General features: G+C 35.1%; 1 protein-coding gene across 1 annotated transcript; it reads right to left on the bottom strand.

Annotated features, from left to right (window-relative positions):
- Positions 1-1,732: 1,732 nt before the first annotated feature.
- LOC148298337 (uncharacterized) lies at positions 1,733-18,676 on the bottom strand. The gene is made up of 8 exons (XM_088276949.1): positions 18,588-18,676; positions 16,379-16,845; positions 15,386-15,486; positions 8,592-8,734; positions 5,742-5,885; positions 5,131-5,310; positions 3,749-4,052; positions 1,733-3,434 (listed from the first exon to the last, which is right to left on the bottom strand). The coding sequence occupies exons 1-8, from the start codon at positions 18,663-18,665 to the stop codon at positions 3,388-3,390; spliced, it is 1,464 nt and encodes a 487-aa protein (XP_088133075.1). The 5' UTR covers positions 18,666-18,676; the 3' UTR covers positions 1,733-3,387.
- Between the last annotated feature and the right edge of the window lie 359 nt (positions 18,677-19,035).

Genomic DNA, 19,035 nt, shown 5'->3' with positions numbered 1-19,035 from the left:
GAAGAAAAGGCATTGTTTAATAATTTTTTTAAAATATACTAAATATTTTTCAAATGGAGGAAAAACATTCAGGTTTCACCTAAAAAGATCTATTGCACAGTAAAAACTTCAATAAGTGGCTTGATATTTATTTTTAATACATTTTATTATATTTTTGAACTTTATTTTTTATTTTTATTTTTTATTTTTTTATTTTTTTTTTATTGGAAGGAAGAACAACAGTTACAATACATGATACATACAGAATACAAAAAATAAAATCATGAGTACCAATTATAGTTCTTCACAACTATACATAAGAGAGGTCTATATAAAGGAAGAGACATGAGACAAGGATGGGATAAAGAGAAAAGGAGATGGCAGTGATAGGAAAGAAAGAAAAGGAAAGGACAGGGAATAGAATTACTTTTTTAGGTTTATAAGATTTCGAACAATTTAGCTTTAAATTTTGAAAGATTGGAGTAGAACATATCAAGGTCGGTACAACATTCATTAAATTTCCCACAACTTCGATAAATTTAAAAACGACGATTTTAAAAATGATATCCTGAAAAATAGAGTTTTTTGATATATGACGTTGTTGAAAGGAGTGAGGCGGGATAATCGATATGCCGCAAGTTAATTTTCTTTAAATCCAGGTATAATTTAACAAATTAGATTTTTTTTCTTAAAACACAATATTTTATTGAAAAAAAAATGTTTTTCTTAAAAATAAATACATGGTTTTGAAAATAATAGAGTTATTGAAAAGTAAGGAGTTAATTTTTTTAAATAATAAATAAGAAAACACAGGGCAAAATGTAAAATAAAAAGCAATAAAAGGCTGTACATTTTTTTTGCGGAGCGAGTAGATAAGAACAGAAAAACTTGAGGCTACTCAGATAGTTGGTTTCTTCTTCTTCTAACCCTTATCTGCACCTAATGGTGCATAGGGCACTGCATGGTATTGACTTAGAAGAAACCAACTATCTGAGTAACTTAAGGTTACTTAGATAGTTGGATTCTTCTTCTCCTAACCCTTATCTGTACCTAACGGTGCATAGGGCACTGCATCGCATTGACGCAGTGTTATCTTGATCGTTACTTACATGAAGGCAAGGTGATCACTCCTGCGCTTCGAGGACCACTCCAGGGTAATATGAAATAAATATAAGAGGGTAAAGAGGTTAGTAGTAATGGTCAGGGCTCGATAAAATAAAACAGCATTTGGAAAAAAAACATAATTTTAATGTTATTCATCGTCATACCCTCGTCCGCACCTAATGGTGCATAGGGCACTGCATCAAACGGATGCAGTGCAAAGTTGATCGTCAATTATATAAAGGCAAAGTGATCAGTCTAACGCTACAGGCACCAGTCCAAGGTAATATTAAATACATATTGTTTAACCCTTATCCGCACCCCAATGGTGCATAGGGCACTGCTTCATATAAACGCAGTGCTATCTTGATCGTTTACACATGAAGGAAAGGTGATCAGCTCTCCGCTTCAGGTACCAGTCAAGGGTATTATTAAATAAATATTAGAGTGAAAAAATCACCTATATTTATTTGACCCCCCCTGGGAATCGAACCCGGGACCTCCAGAACGGTAGCCGAGCGTGCTGATCATTACACTACGGAGGCGGACGATTAGATAACATATTGGAGTGTGAAAACACATATTAACCATATATTAAACACATATTCAACACATATTCAAAAGTACTTGAATACGTAGTATGTAGGGAAACCCAGGATAAATGTTACACAGGTCGATTGTAACAGTGTTTGATTGTAACACTGGGAAACGTTTTTTTTACGAAAAGAGAAATATTTGTGTGTTTTATGATTTTCACAAATATTTCACTTTCATACTTTTTCTTTGAGCCCAAGCGGCTCATTATTACAAATAGGTATCAAATTTCTGTAGAGGGGTTCGAACCGATAAACTCTGACTTAAGAGTCGCGACACTAACCACGGGACCACAACCCGACTAGATATGATAATTTTCCTTATCAAAATAAGAGATTCGTCTCTCGGATAAACATAAGGATATATAAAAAAATCGAATTCACAGAATTCAATACAAAAAAAATGAGTGTTTTTGCCTAGAAATTTCACTCATGAATTACATGAAATTATAGTTACTTTTAACATAAAGAGTAAATCCACTCACGAGTAGGCAAAGGCTATAAAACTAAAAAAAGTTGAAGCCTCGGTAGGTTCTCGATAAGCGGTGTTGCATAAGCCGCAGCTAGATTTCAGAGGCTCTTTAACGTTAGGTAATTAAAAATAAAATAAAAATAACAAATCGAAGATATAATAATAACAAATAGGAATTTAATATATAAATGTAAAAACAAATACTTGTTTAAGAGTACTTTTTGAGTGTGTTAATGTAAACACGACCAGTTTCGAGAACTACGGATGTGCTCATCAACGGTAATAAAACGTGTAGTTCTCGAAACTGGTCGCGTTTACATTAATGAACTCAGAAAAGTGGTCTTATACAAGTGTTTCATTTTTATATTTAAAAAAACATGTTATTCCATAAAGTTGATTCTGAATCAATTAATATGGAAAATAATTAATATCAACCTTTAACAAAGGTTTCTTATGTGACTTTTTAACAAAAATAGAAATTTGATAAAATTTAACAAAAACACCTCTCTATCCATAGTAAACATATAAAAATAATAAGTTATCAGTTTCAATACAAAACAATAACAATAACAAATTTATTTTTGTTTTAAAAAATTCATTAATATTTTAACATAGAAGATCAAGAAGAATATAGAAGTCTGGGCATTTACAGGGCTTACGACATGTCAGAAGCTGATTTAAGTGATCACTTTATATTAACGTAACATTCACCATTCCACCCATGATTGACAATCACACTTCTCAAATTTCGGAAGTCATATTTATGCTACGATTGAAAAGACATTTCGCATGACTTCTATGGTAGAAATTACTAACTAACTAACTAACTAACCATCACGCCACTTCCCCGCAAGGATAGGCAGAGAGAATAGAGCGCCACACCACTCTGTCCTAGCAAACATTCTTCGCCTCTTCCACGTTCATGCATCTCCTCATACATACCCGCCGACTGTTACAACTCCTAACCTGACCACTTTCAAGTATTTGGCATACCTGATCTTGCCATGTTTTACTCGGTCTTCCTCTGCTTCTTTTCCCACTAACATTCGCCTCATAAATTATCATATTTTATTAGCAGAAATTATCATAAAATGTTTGTCCAGAGTTCGATATTCTTCTTCTTCTTTGTTGGGATATCAATGAAAAAAATCGTGATATTAAAAACTATTTAGTGGAACAAGTTCAAAATTTGTAAGTAATATTTTGGACTTACTAACAATATTGTGATTTATTTTCGTTTGTTTACGTGTGATATGGCGTCGAAGGTGCTGGATAACTCTGAGACACTTCTGAAATAATACCAACAATAAAAAACATTAGTCTCGTATTCACAACACGCCTTTAAAATTTGACCTTGAAATATACTAAATATTTTTCAAATGGAGATAAAACCTTCAGGTTTTACCTAAAAGGATCTGTTGCACAGTAAATAGTTAAGTAAGTGGCTCGATATTTATTTTAAATATATATTGTATTACATTTTTAAACTTTAAAAACGTTCTCCTGAAAAATCAAGTTTTTTGATTTATGACGTTCTTGAAAGGAGTGAGCGGCATGTCAAGTCTTTAGTCCAAAATATACAAAACAAGAAGGTATTTTTTACCCATTTCCACAACATCGCTCAAAGTCTTGATCAAAACGTGAATTTGCAACACCACTCCCTCGAGATTGATGTCGGCGTCGTGCGCCACGGGCGGCAGGAGGTGGATGTCCCTCAGCATCACCTCGAACCTCCCGGACATCCGGTTCGAGAACACCTCCTCGTCCGTGAGGCGCCCTGGCTGGTTCAGGCACTCCACGATGCCCTGCCAAATCGTCTCGTCTCCGGTGGCGGGGTCTATGGCCTGGATGTAGGCCAATACTGGCAGAGGTTCTTCCATCACCACTTGTCCGTTGGGAGGGATAGCCTGAAACGATTGTAGACTGTATGTCTTTGCACGCTTCCGTGTGCTGGTCGGGGTTGTGGGCGTCTGTGTACCAGCCAATGTCGAGTCGGAATCAGATCTAGCTGAATAATTGAACAAAATACTAATCCCTTTCACTGCCTACACCGGGGTGCTTCTAGAAAATTTGGTGATGGACTTACAATCTTGTATTTACTTAGATTGGCAGTGACAGGTATATTGAAAGCTTTTAAATGTAAATTCACAGTTAAATCGGGATACAATTTGATGTTGTTTCACATTTTCAATAAATTTCGCAACTTAGTTTTAAAAAATGCTTAGCAAGAGCAGATCTGTCAGGAAGCCTAGATGCTTCTGTATCAGATCTGGGCATGCGATGGGACAGCTTTCAATGTAGAATGTATGGATGTACTCGTACATCGAATGATTAAACACTATAAAATAGGTACCGGGACAATTTCAAACACCAAAGCTGCCAAGGTGTTGGAGATGTCCACCAGTAACAAAAAAAAGACCAGCATCACCCCCGCCATCTGCAGTTGACTTTACAAATGACGGGATCTCAACAAGCTGCTCTCTGGCGCTATCGTCGCTCAGGGAGGCGTCCTGCCCAACATCTTGGCCATGCTGCAGCCCAAGAAGACCGAGAAGAAGACGCAATAAGATGGCTCCACTTTTCCCCCTTCAGACTCAGCCGATTGACGATGTTTTTCTTTAATTTTTTTTCTTATTATCATAATATAAACGCCCTTGAGGTAGTTTTTTTTTACGAAAATGGCGCTTTGTAAATCATCCAAAATTATTATTATTTATTATTAATTGTTTAACTTTTCGTATGGGGTGAGTACAGAGTACGAAAGCAAATGTTCAATAATGGGCAGAATGGTGAACGTTACACAAGTGTATAAAAATAACGCCAAATGCCAGATTGTAAGACATATATACCGATCGAGGATGCATAGTCTTCACTTGTAATGCCACTCTTCTTACAGCGGAATCCAGAGATCAATGGAAGAGAGAGAGCGAGAGAGAGAGAGAGAGAGAAGGAGTTAAACATCATAACTTAAAAAGAAATGCTTACCAGGATGATGGCACAAACTGTGTCTGGCGGTTTAAACTGGACTCGAAGGACATAGAGTCTCTCTCTGTGCTCAATGATGGTTTGCTGCTTCAAAGAAAACAGATCAGAAGCTAAAGCCTGGACGTTGATCTCCAAGGTCATCATGCCGCGCACTGAGCTTTGTATCCACAGGGCATGTTTCTGTATCAAAAACATTCAAAACAATTCATAATTAAAATGAAAAAAAAGACTCTTTGACGTTCGAAGTGAAACTTTTTGGTTCTAAAAACTGTTGATTTGTCATTTTTTGACGATTTTGGTTCTTCGTGATAAGAAACTGGTTATGTGGAGTTTTATTGAAACAAAAACTCTCGTAATTAATGATTTATTTTATTTTATAGCCCTTCCATCCCCAGTACGAGGGATGGAAGGGCTTCCATCCCTCTTACTGGTTGCTGTAGCATCATCCAATATTTGCAGGCACAACTAAATCTCGAATAAAATAAATGATAAGTTCTTCTTAAGCCCGATGACGACCATCTTGGATGCTGGGGGAAGAGCTACCATCCCTCAAACTGGCTGTTGAAGCATCTCCCGAACTCTGCAGACACAATTGAGTCTTGTATCTTTACCTTTCTGAGGTGGTCTTCGAATTTGGCCACCTTGCCGACATAGTTGCAAAGGAAGCACAGCATATGGACTGCAGCGGCATGCCTGCTCTCCCAGTTGGAATACCTTTTGCAGACTCTAGTCAGCTCCGAAATGCGCCTCGCCACCTAACAACATACAGACTATACAATCTAGTTCCGTTTCTATCTGCTGTGCTGGTCGGGGTTGTAAGCGTCTGTGTAGGGCCAGCGTCGGGTCGTAGTCGGATCTAGCTGACTAATTGAACTAAATACTAATCCCTTTCAGAAAATTTGGTGACAGATTTAGAAACCTGTATTTATTTAGATTGGCAGTGACAGGTATATTGAAGGCTTTTAATGTAAATTCACAGTAAAATCGGATACAATTTTATATTGTTTCACATTTTCAATAAATTTCACAACTTAGTTTTTTTTTAAAATGCTTAGCAAAAGCAGATCTGTCAGAAAGCCTAGATGCTTCTGTATCAGATCTGGACATGTGGTGGGACAGCTTTCAATATATACAATCTTTAAAGACTTCGAGGAAACAGCTCAAGCCTTTTTCTTCAAGAAATTTGAATGTGCATTGGATTATATATATTGGATGGATGGCTTTTTGTAGGTTGTAAGTTGGTGAACGCAGAAAAGACGCGCTAAGAGTGTCAGAAATGGAGATCCTAAGAAGCATATCTGGCAAGAGTCTACGAGATAGAATAATGAACATCGGGATAAGAGATGAGAGATATCGTTAGGTGGGGAAGGCAACGAAGGAGACAATGGTATGAGCATATGAGGAGAATGGAACCATCCAGACTCCCCAACATCGCAATGCTCAGACTTCCTTTTTTTAATATACATATAATGGTATTTTTTGATGAAATATCTGTCATTTTTTATACCAAATTAAGTAATATTAAAATTAAGAAATTATGTAATAATATTTAATTCACATATATTGGCAAAAGCAATATATTTTATATGCAACGCCCTTATATGTACAACATTTTGAGTGTGTCCAAATACTTGTTCACAAAATCTGGATTATCTCCAATTACAGGAGTTATTTTCATGTTATTTTTTGACATCTCATCAAAGATGAAGAAGAATATGGAAGTCTAGGCATTTACGAGGCTCACGACCGTCATAGGCTAGTTTAAGTGATCACTTTACACACGTGTAGCATTCACCAATTCTACCCATTATTGACAACCACACTACTAAAATTCTTGGAAGTTCTATATATATGAACCAATTTAGAAACCTTGTTCATGAATCACTAGAACTTCACTAGAGACATCTATTGGTGAGATGATCATCTATTATGTAAAGTGATCACTTAAACCAGCCTATGACGGTCGTAAGCCCCGTAAATGCCCAGACTTCCATATTCTTCTTCATCTTTGATGAGATGTCAAAAAATAACATGAAAATAACTCCTGTAATTGGAGATAATCCAGATTTTGTGAACAAGTATTTGGACACACTCAAAATGTTGTACATATAAGGGCGTTGCATATAAAATATATTGCTTTTGCCAATATATGTGAATTAAATATTATTACATAATTTCTTAATTTTAATATTACTTAATTTGGTATAAAAAATGACAGATATTTCATCTCGAGTTGTGGTAATTCTAATTTGTTTTGGGTTATTCATTAAATAAGTTCGTTTTTAAATTGAAATAAAAAATTGTCTGCCTCTGTAGTGTAATGGTCAGCACGCTCGGCTACCATTCTGGAGGTCCCGGGTTCGATTCCCAGGGGGGGGGTCAAATAAATAAAAGTGATTTTTCACTGTAATATTTATTCAATATTACCCTGGACTGGTACCTGAAGCGGAGGGCTGATCACCTTTCCTTCATGTGTTAACGATCATGATATCACTGCGATTATATGACACAGTGCCCTATGCACCATTGGGGTGCGGATAAGTTTAAAGTTAAAGGGTTTTGCTTTAAATTGAAGACGAAAAAATTCATAGATTCTACAGAAAGGTAACATGATTCGGAGACATGGCCCAGGTGTCATTGTCCATGATAGAAAGATTTACAGCCTGAGGACGAGGAGAGCTGATCCCAACAGTCTACAAAGACGATAAATTGGGATGGAGCCAGGAAGAAGAAGATTTTCAATTGAATTTCGTATTGATGGGATTGACACATTGCTCACTCCTTTCAACAACGTCATATAGCAGTTGTGCATGTTTTCGAAATGCCCAGAAAATGCACTATATCCCAGCAAAAGCGGCATATTTTTAAGTTAATATTTACCTGCTACAGAGCAGAAAGTGTTGTTTTTGCATTTTGAAGAAAAGGTATTGTTTGATTTTTTTTAAATACTCAATATTTTTCAAATGGAGAAAAAACCTTCAGGTTTTACCTAAAAAGATCTGTTGCGCAGTAAAAAGTTCAATAAGTGACTTGATATTTATTTTTAATACATTTTATTATATTCTTAATAAAATGTATTACGTCTGCCTCCGTAGTGTAATGGTCAGCACGCTCGGCTACCATTCTGGAGGTCCCGGGTTCGATTCCAAGGGGGGTTCCAATAAATATTTGTGATTTTTTCACTGTAATATTTATTCACTATTACCCTGGACTGGTTGCTAAAGCGGAAGACTGATCACCTTTCCTTCATGTGTAAACGATCAAGATAACACTGCGTTATATGACGCAGTGCCCTATGCACCATTTGGGTGCGGATAAGGGTTTTATATTTTTATTATATTCTTAAACTTTGAAAACGATCTCCTGAAAAATCGCGTTTTTTGATACATGACGTTATTGAAAGGAGTGAGTGACATCACAATTATCGTCCATGGTCTTATAGATTCCCGAGTAAAACTTACTTCCTGGTCAGTCATCTCGCTGCAGTGGGGAGGGCTCAGCCCGAGGCTGTCGTAGTTTTGGAAGTTGAGGGTGAGTGCAGTGGATAGAGGGTCATACTCCGACTCCCCGATGCAGTTTCCCTCGATGGAAACCACAGGATAATCTAAAAAGTGAACCGATTACAGGCAGTCCTCTATGTATTAAATTTACGTATTATTTCAGGTCAGCACGCTCGGCTACCGTTCTGGAGGTCCCGGGTTTGATTCCCAAGGGGGGTAAAATAAATATAAGTGATTTTTCACTGTAATATAAAAATAAAAAAAATATTTATATATTTATATATATATATATTTGCAGAGACCCACCGAGCCACCTTGTGTGTCTTGTCGGTGGAGTGGACTGACGGTCCCTATTATATCATACATCGTTTTACTGGACATTCGTCTGATGGATCGCATTTGGAGTTATACAAATACCGTATTTTTTAAAACATTTTTCTTTAAAAACAGTCAAGTATTTCTAATGTATTTCTGTGAATGCAATCGATTATGTTTATCTTTTAAAACTTTTTCTAGCAATAGTTGAATTGGAATACGAAGTTTGGAGCATTCGATTCAAAGTTTTGTAAAGCTATTCGTCGCTAACAGTGTTTCCATAAACTTATTAAAGTTTTTCCGCAGCTAGTTTTTTTACGTTTATTTCTCTACAGATCGCATGAAACTTTGTCGTATTTCCGTTTATCAATGGTGCCTTTTAAAATAAAACATCCGTCTAAACAAATAATGCATTTTTAAACAACTATTTCCTTATAATTTATATTTGAAGCATTAACTTTGCGATTTTCCATTTTATAATTAAAATGTAAAATCGTTACAATCGGCGGGTATGTATGAGGAGATGCATGAACGTGGAAGAGGCGAAGAATGTTTGCAAAGACAGAGTGGTATGGCGTTCTATTCTCTCTGCCTACCCTTGCGGGGAAGCGGCGTCATGGTTAGTTAGTAAGTTTTTTTGTTATAATTAAAATGTTATAATTAAATGATTTTTGTCCGCCTCCGTAGTGTAATGGTCAGCACGCTCGGCTACCGTTCTGGAGGTCCCGGGTTCGGTTAATGTTATATAATAAAAGATATAACAGTCTTTTTGTGTATATTTTTCAATATTTAAATGTATAGAGCTTTAATTTTTTAAATCATCTATTTTTTAATTTCTTTAGGGAGTTTATTGATAATACATATAACATAATTACATATAACGACTTATCTGAACTTCGAGACGCGAATCTGACTTGGTAGGATGCAAGGGAGCTAGCGGCCGACAGAAAAGTTAAGAGACAGTTTGTGGACTCCATATGCTCCACACAGGAAGCGGAAAATAATGTCGAAACTAATCCCAAACCAAGCAGACGATACCTCTTGAACGTTCCTTATTTCTTGACTTATTATGACTTGGAAAAATTATACTTATTTTAATTAAATATTTTGGTCATTTGCGAAGCAACGTCTGTCGCATTTTTAAAACTAACTAACTAACCATCACGCCGCTTCCCCGCAGGGGTAGGCAGAGAGAATAGAACGCCACACCACTCTGTCTTTGCGAAAATTCCTCGCTTCTTCCAAGTTCATGCATCTCCTCATCCGTATTTTCGTATTTTTCTCGTATTTTTATACATTTCAATAAGTATAAATAGTTTCATTTATAGTTTTAAAAATACAAGCGAGTGTTTTTGCCTAGAATTTTCACTCATGAATTATATGAAATTATAGTAACTTTAAACATAAAGAGTAAATCCACTCACGAGTAGGCATAGGCTATGAAACTTATAAAGTTGAAGCCTGAGTGGGGACATGATAAACGGTGTTGCATAAGCCGTAGCTAGATTTCAGAGTCACTTGGACGTTAGGTAATTCAAAAAAATAAAATAAAATTTAAAAATACAACTCCGTAAATAATATTTCAATTCAAACTTACCATGTTGACCAACTGTGTCTGGTAGATTTCCTGAACTCAGTAATCTAAAGGAAAAAAGATTTCTGTTATATGACTAAAGAATGAAAAAAAACATAAACTCGCTAATAACATTTACGTTAAAAAAAATATTAGTAGGATATCTAATACCTTAACCCTTTCCACTCTGACCATTTTTTCTCATAACTGATCAGCTACTCTGATAAAAAAAATACCACGTTTTTCTACCATTAAAATAAATATTTTGGTTCCCTAATTTAAAGACACCCTGTATGGCAATTCGTATGACCATGTTAATTAAGATTGACTGTATTTATCTGAAATATTTTTTGGTAGAATATACTTGGGTGATAGAGAAATGAGTGATTAAAGTTATACCTGCGCCGGGCCAGACATTGTGGCCCACGGAGCTGCCTACTAGAATCATACGGGCCAGATTGTCTGGCCTACAGAGTGGTAAGAGTTAAAGATCTCCATTTGCTTGTCCATGAAAAATCTCTGTTCAAGTGAGAAAGGCGTTCGCTCATAGTCGATCAAAAATAACAACGCTTCGACGATTCAGAGCGCTATTTGGAACTGTTTCACGGTTTTTTAAGCTGTATTTGACAATGGATCCATCATTACACATCAATAGTCAGTCGATAAGATTTTGAAAAGCCGACCAAAGCAACCAGGAACGCATATCGCTCACTCCTTTCAAGAATGTCATAAATCAAAAAACTTGATTTTTCAGGAAAACGTTTTTAAAGTTTAAGAATAAAATAAAATGCATTAAAAATAAATATCAAGCCACTTATTGAACTTTTAACTGTGCAACAGATCTTTTAAAGTAAAACCTGAATGTTTTTTCTCCATTTGAATAATATTTAGTATATTTAAAAAAATAATTAAACGGTACCTTTTCTTCAAAATGCGCAAAACAACACTTTCTGCCCTGTAGCGCCTAAATATTAATATATTATTTTGAGAAATAAAAATACTTTGTGTTTTGATCCACTCACATTTTTACTAACCAACTAGTTTCGGCAACAACCTGTGCCCTCTTCAGGGTTTAATTTATGGCTAAACAAATATGTGTATATATGTATATATATATATATATATATATATATATATATATATATATATATATATATATATTTATATATATATATATATTTATATATATATATATATATATATATATATATATATATATATATATATATATATATATATATATATATATATATATATATATATATATATATATATATAAATATATATATATATAAATATATATATATATATATATATATATATATATATATATATATATATATATATATATATATATATATATATATATATATATATATATATATATATATATATATATATATATATATATATATATATATATATATATATAAAAGAAACAGTGTACAAGTTATTGGGTTTTGCTAAGGATAGGGGTAGGGGGTAATGGTATTTTAAGAAGGTAAATATTAAGTTTAAAATACGCCTCTTTTGTTAGGATATAGTACATTTTCTGGGCATTCCGAAAACTTGCTAAACTGAAAATTAACGAATTTTGATTTATGACGTTCTCCCTGATGATGACAATGTTTTGTTGAAACCGATAGGTTGAATTGTATTAATAAAAAAATGGTGAAAACAAAGTTAATTAATTTTATACTGATATTATAACGTGTGCCACACAGTATCTGCGGAAAACATTTAAGAAATGGTTTTTACTTACATTATTATTCAATAAGATAAAGTTTATAAAAAAATAACAATTAAAGGTTTTTAAAATATTTGAAAAAACACTTACTCTTGTTGAAGCGACCCATTCTCGTGACCCAAATGTTGAGTAGCCACCCCAAGAAAGTCGTTGTTTGGCACTGTCCAAAAATCAAAAATTAATTAGTAAAAATATAAAACACAATACAGCAAACCCTCTTACAACGTTGACATATCGCTCACTCCTTTTAAGAACGTCATAAATCAAAAAACTTGATTTTTCAGGAGAACGTTTTTAAAGTTTAAAAATATAATACAATGTATTAAAAAAAAATATCAAGCCACATACTGAACTTTTTACTGTGCAACAGATCTTTTTAGGTAAAACCTGATGGTTTTTTCTCCATTTGAAAAATATTTAGTACATTTATATTATCCACTGATACTTCGTGATGGAATTGCATTTTTAATATGTTATTAGATTAAAACCAATATTTTTAGCTTTTCCACTTTATTTTTATTTGACCAGCGACCGGGTTTCGTCGTTACCGACATCATCAGACTGGTCAAATAAAAATAAAGTCGAAAAGCTAAAAATATTGGTTTTAATCTAATAAGATATTAATATTTAGTTCATTTAAAAAAATAATTAAATAATACCTTTTCTTTAAAATGCAAAAACAACACTTTTTGCCCTGTAGCGGGTAAATATTGAGTAAAAAATATGCCTCTTTTGCTGGGATATAGTACATTTTCAGGGCATTCCAAAAACATGCACAACTGAAAATTGACGATTTTTGATTTATGACGTTCTTGAAAGGAGTGAGCGATATGTAGGTACCCCGTTATCTTAGGAATTCTATAAGTGGTTAATGTTTTTCAATTGTATTTCTACATTTTAGCTAGCGGAAATGACTGTAACGAGTCAAAAATTAAAATGCAATTTAAAAGCAATGCGTGCAATACGTGGAATTTCTCTAACATATGCAATTTTGACTTAATGATGCATATCATAAAGTTTTGACCGTTCAATAAACTGGCAAAATACACCAAGTAGTTTGAAATGTCATATATATGTGGTTTTAAAAGTAAATTCAACTTTGAGTTTAATAGCGGGTATTTTATTCAGGCTAAAAGCTAAAATAACAGGGATTATTCAAACAGGGATTTTAGAGTTAACGCTTTTTGCCAGTATACCCACTTTATTTACTTCACCTATGAAATTTTGTATTAATTGTTATTATTATTTTCTATTCTTTGGAAATAAAAATAATACTTGACACTGGCAGAAACACCCTTTCACTGGGTGACTGCCAAATATATAATAAATAAAAAAATTAAATAAATAAAAAAACTTTCCTAAATGATCAGTCAATTACAGCGCCACAATCAGTCATACTTTCAAATCTATCGAATTGGGACCAATATATGAAAGAGATCCAAGACAATTGCATATATACAAGTTTGGAGATGTGGTAACGAGGAAGAAGACGGTCGTGTCGAATAGATATTTATTTAACCATAAATGTTACACAAGACGGTACGGCGTAGCGGTGGCGTAGATGTACGGTCGGGCTGACTGGAGTAGCTCCTTGATGCTGACGAGGGTGATGGACTGGAGGTCGTAGCGAGGTCTTGATGCGGCGGTCTCGTGACGGCGACGGTGTTACTTGGCGGATTCCCGGCGGAGGAGTGAGAGGTCGATCTTCGTAGTAGCGATTCCGGTGGAGGAATGAGATGTGTGGAACTTCGTAGTCGCTCTCCCGGCGGAGGAATGAGATGGTGAGGCAGAAGCTGTTCCCCTTTTATATCGTTTGGGAACTCTTTGTTCCTTTGTCTCGGTTTAGGATCAAAGTCTGTTCACATGTTAGTCAAAACAAATCCAGGTTGTCTTTCACTAGACGTTGCACTCCTTTTGTTCTCGGTCACTGCCTCCTCTGTTTTACATAGTTGCAGTGATTGCATTCTGAGAATTCGCTCTTATTATCAGTAGGGTTGAGTGGCTTGCTGACCACTACACAAGTTCCAAAAAAATCATGCAATATAAACGAAATGTCATCCAGTATCTGATACAAAAAAATACCAAAAAACTCTGCGAGTCCTTTGAAGAAAATAAGGTAAAAATTAAACAGTTAATTTATTTTGTATTATTTTTTGACATCTCATCAAAGATGAAGAAGAATATGGAAGTCTGGGCATTTACGGGGCTGACGACCGTCATAGGCTGGTTTAAGTTATCACTTTACACACGTGTAACATTCACCAATTCTACCCATTATTGACACCACACTACTCAAATTCATGGAAGTTGTATATATATATGAACCAATTCAGAAACATTGTTATTGAATCACTAGAACTTCACTAGAGACATCTATAGGTGAGATGAAAAGAAGCTTTTTATTAAGCAGAAACTCAAATATCAGTATGTAAGGTCCCAATCCTAGATTATAATCACACACATGAGAAACGCCAGAAAATATCATTTTCACTTTTATTATTTAAGCTAATAATTTGACCAGATAATTTATTTACACCATTTTGAGTGTGTCCAAATACTTGTTCACAAAATCTGGATTATCTCCAATTACAGGAGTTATTTTCATATTATGTTTTGACACCTCATCAAAGATGAAGAAGACTTCCATACTCTTCTTCATCTTTGATGAGACGTCAAAAAATAATATGAAAATAACTCCTGTAATTGGAGATAATCCAGATTTTGTGAACAAGTATTTGGACACACTTAAAATGTTGTAAATATATAATTTCTCCTAAGCCCTTTTTGCTACTTAAAGTGTTGAGACAATAAAAACTGAATGAATAGCCAAGTACCTACTTGCCGATAATATGGGAAAAACGTTAAAATAGGGAATTTGCCAGATTATCTTGAAAGCACATCTCAACTCTTTTGTTGTAGCAGATATTGATTAAAAAAGTTAGTATTTGGACACACTCAAAATGCTGTGAATTATATTTTGTCCTCCTTTCAGAATGTGATACAAACGCGTATCGATTTTCGTTTTTCCTTTATGCTAGACGAACCCTTTGTCCTTCGCGCTGCTTATTAGGGGATGACGTGTCCGCCGTACAGGGTGAACAAAAAGGTACTTGCGTTCACAATGGGCGGCGTTCATGTCCTGGCTTTGCGCGGTAAGGGTGGGATACACGTCACTCGCCTGTCCAGTCACGTCTGGCAGGCTGAGGTAGTCGTTCAGGATACTGAAATACATGAAATAATCTCCTGAAAAATCCTCCTGAAGCTCTCATTGAGAAATATCGAAATATTTGACTAAAAACACAATTCGCGAAAATCGGCAATTTTCAGTTGTGCGTGTTTTCGGAATGCCCAGAAAAACCCTATTGAGGGTGAGCATTATGAATAGGACCAGGTTTTTTCCTTCAAAAAGTGGTATTGTATTCATTTGTTCACACATTCATTCTCAAAAAGCCCACCACATGTGAGCACGTATTCACAGAAACCACTTGACAAAAACATACATACATTCATTTAAACCTACCTCACAAAAACACACATTCTTAGTAACAACATCACGAAAAAACGATTCTCATGATAACACATCGCTAACTCCTTTCAAGAACGTCATAAATCAAAATCGTCAATTTTCAGCTGTGCATGTTTTCAGAATGCCCAGAAAATGTACTATATCCCAACAAAAGAGGCATATTTTTAACTTAATATTTACCCGCTACAGGGCAGAAAGTGTTGTTTTTGCATTTTAAAGAAAAGGTATTAATTAATTATTTTTTTCTAAATATACTTAATATTTTTCAAATGGAGAAAAAACTTTCAGGTTTTACCTAAAAAGATCTGTTGCACAGTAAAAAGTTCAATAAATGGCTTGATATTTATTTTTAATGCATTGAATTATATTTTTAAACTTTAAAAACGTTCTCCTGAAAAAACAAGATTTTTGATTTATGACGTTCTTGAAAGGAGCGAACGAATTGTTTCCCTTAAAATATACAAGCAACCCTCGACGTTAGCTTATAATTGGTTTCTGAAATCGAACCCAATTTATGAATGAACAGATTTTGTGAACAAGTATTTGGACACACTCAAAATGTTGTAAATTAGTATTTTTAATCTTACGAGTTATAGGTTCTTGGAGACATATTCCCATCATTCTTCGCTATCCCGTAATAGTTATCCAGCTCTTGCACCCCGCTGTCGTTGTAGAAGTCTTCAGTGTTGGTCGCTGCGTTCTGGCCCGAGGTATAATCGCAAACTTCCACATAGATGTTGGCCTCTTCGCCGGAGTAGTCCACGTTGAAGCCCATCCGCTCCAAGGAAGCCCGCCTCAGCGGGAGCTGGTGGAGATTGTCCATCACCTTGTCTTCGGAAGCCTCGAAGGAGTCCGAGGCGAAGGGTTCAGCCAGCCGCAGGTGGTCCTGCGAGCTGGCCGTGATAGCCTCTTTGCAGTCCATTTCTTGGAAGGAGCTGTCGGGCATCTTGTATTGGTGATCGTGGTCGCTGGACGATGGACCAAAATCGTGGTACCCGAATGGATTACTTGGTTCAGGGTATTGGCCATCTGTTATGCTTGCAATCGCTTCATCCTATAAAAAAATCAAAACATTATATAAGTCTTCTTCTTTTTGTATATCCTAAGGATCTGTTTGTGCCTCCGCTTGTCGCTCTTGGGGTATTGACTTCCAGCTATGTTTCCATATTTTTGGAGGTCTGCCTGGGGTTCTGCGTCCTTCAGGGTTTCCTTGAAGGCGATACGTGGAAGTCTGTCTTCTGAAATTCTGTTTATATTATACAAGTCGATACTTATATTGTGTTGTGTCCCAATTTTAGCATAATTTGTCTTGGACTTAAGCTTTGATCATATTGATTTAATGATATATCGCTCACTCCTTTCAAGAACGTCATAAATCAAAATTTATCAATTTTCAGTTGTGCATATTTTCGGAATGCCCAGAAAGTGTAGTTTATCCCAGCAAAAACAGCATATTTTTAACTTAATATTTACCCGCTACAGGGCAGAAAGTGTTGTTTTTGGATTTTGAAGAAAATGTATTGTTTAATTTTTTAAAAAAATATAATAAATATTTTTCAAATGGAGAAAAAACCTTCAGGTTTTACCTAAAAAGATCTGTTGCACAGTAAAAAGTTCAATAAGTGGCTTGATATTTATTTTTAGTACATTGTATTATATTTTCAAACTTTAAAAACGTTCTCCTGAAAAATCAAGTATTTTGATTTATGACGTTCTTGAAAAGAGTGAGCGATATGTGAAATTTTGTAAATGGATGTTACAAATACCTGTTTTTTTGTTAATCATTACTGTAAATGTATTTATGTAACTGTTCTGTAAAATTTCAAAATAAATAAAATAAAATAAAATTACATCAGCCATGAAGAAAGACTGATCATTTTGCCTAAGAGTGATCACGAGGCAGGAGACTACAAAGCATAAGAAGACCAGCATTACCTCCGCCATCTGCAGTTGAATATCCACAATGACGGGACCTTAACAAGCTGCTCTCCGGCACTACCATTACACAGTGAGGCGTCCTGTCCAACATTTTGGCCATGCTCCAGCCTAAGAAGACCGAGAAGAAAGCGCAACAGTACGGCGGCTCCACTTTCCTGCCTTCAGACTCAGCCGACGTCATTTTTTACTTTTTCTCTCATCATTTTTATATCATATTCCATACCTGTATAAGCGCCCTTGAGGTAGTTTTTTACGAAAATGGCGCTATATAAATCATCCAAGATTATAATTATTATTATAAGGCAGATTTTTAATTTTATTTGAATAGAATAACCCTCAAAGCCTCTATCAGAGGCTTGTCTGGAGGTATGAGAGTAAGGATAGGGAAGGTAAATGTGGAGGTCCTCACCAAAACGTTACATTGCCATTTTAAATGATATTAAGTAAACAGGAATTCTAGCTTGTAAAATTGTTTGTTTGTCCGCCTCCGTAGTGTAATGGTCAGCACGCTCGGCTACCGTTCTGGGGGTCCCGGGTTCGATTCCCAGGGGGGGTCAAATAAATATAAGTGATTTTTTCACTGTAATATTTATTCAATATCAACCGGGAATGGTACCTGAAGCGGAGGGCTGATCACCTTTCCTTCATGTGTAAACGATCAAGATAACGCTGCTTTTATATTAAACAGTGCCCTATGCACCATTGGGGTGCGTATAAGGGTTTTATTATTATTATTATTAAAATTGTTACGTTTTGGTGCGATTTAATGATCTCTTATTGGTTTAACACAGGATTGGCACGTTTTCATTTTCATACATGAGGATTTGGTTTTTTAATATTATTTAAAAATAAACATACCGTATAAGGTTTCTGAAGATGTTTTGCCCACTTGATATCTTGAATTGTGCTGTCGACTGTTATAAATGAATCGACCATGTTTTTTGATGGGCTTGATGCGTCAATTTTGGGCACAATTTTTACCTGAAAATTGGCAATTTTTAAAACACTCTTTTGTTTTTGAGCTAGTACAGAAAAAAACACCTCTATGCATTTGACACGTCAACATAGACGAAGAAGAATATGGACACAGTTAAAGTCTGGACATTTACTGTGATTTTATAATTACACTCTCCTTATCATTAATTGTTCACTTTGTGTAATACCACCTTTATAAACACTAATTCGTGACTACCAGTTTCGGAATAATTTATTTCTTTGTGGAATGACATGTATTTCACAAAGTGTCGGGTTGTGGTCCCGTGGTTAGTGTCGCGGACTCTTAAGTCAGAGTTTCTCGGTTCAAACC

The sequence above is a fragment of the Brachycentrus maculatus genome, unplaced genomic scaffold (genome assembly GCF_059751285.1).
Source record: "Brachycentrus maculatus isolate JH-2025_06_01 unplaced genomic scaffold, ASM5975128v1 h1tg002189l, whole genome shotgun sequence".
NCBI classification, from domain to species: Eukaryota; Metazoa; Arthropoda; class Insecta; order Trichoptera; family Brachycentridae; genus Brachycentrus; species Brachycentrus maculatus.
This window is presented reverse-complemented; position numbering and strand designations above follow the sequence as displayed.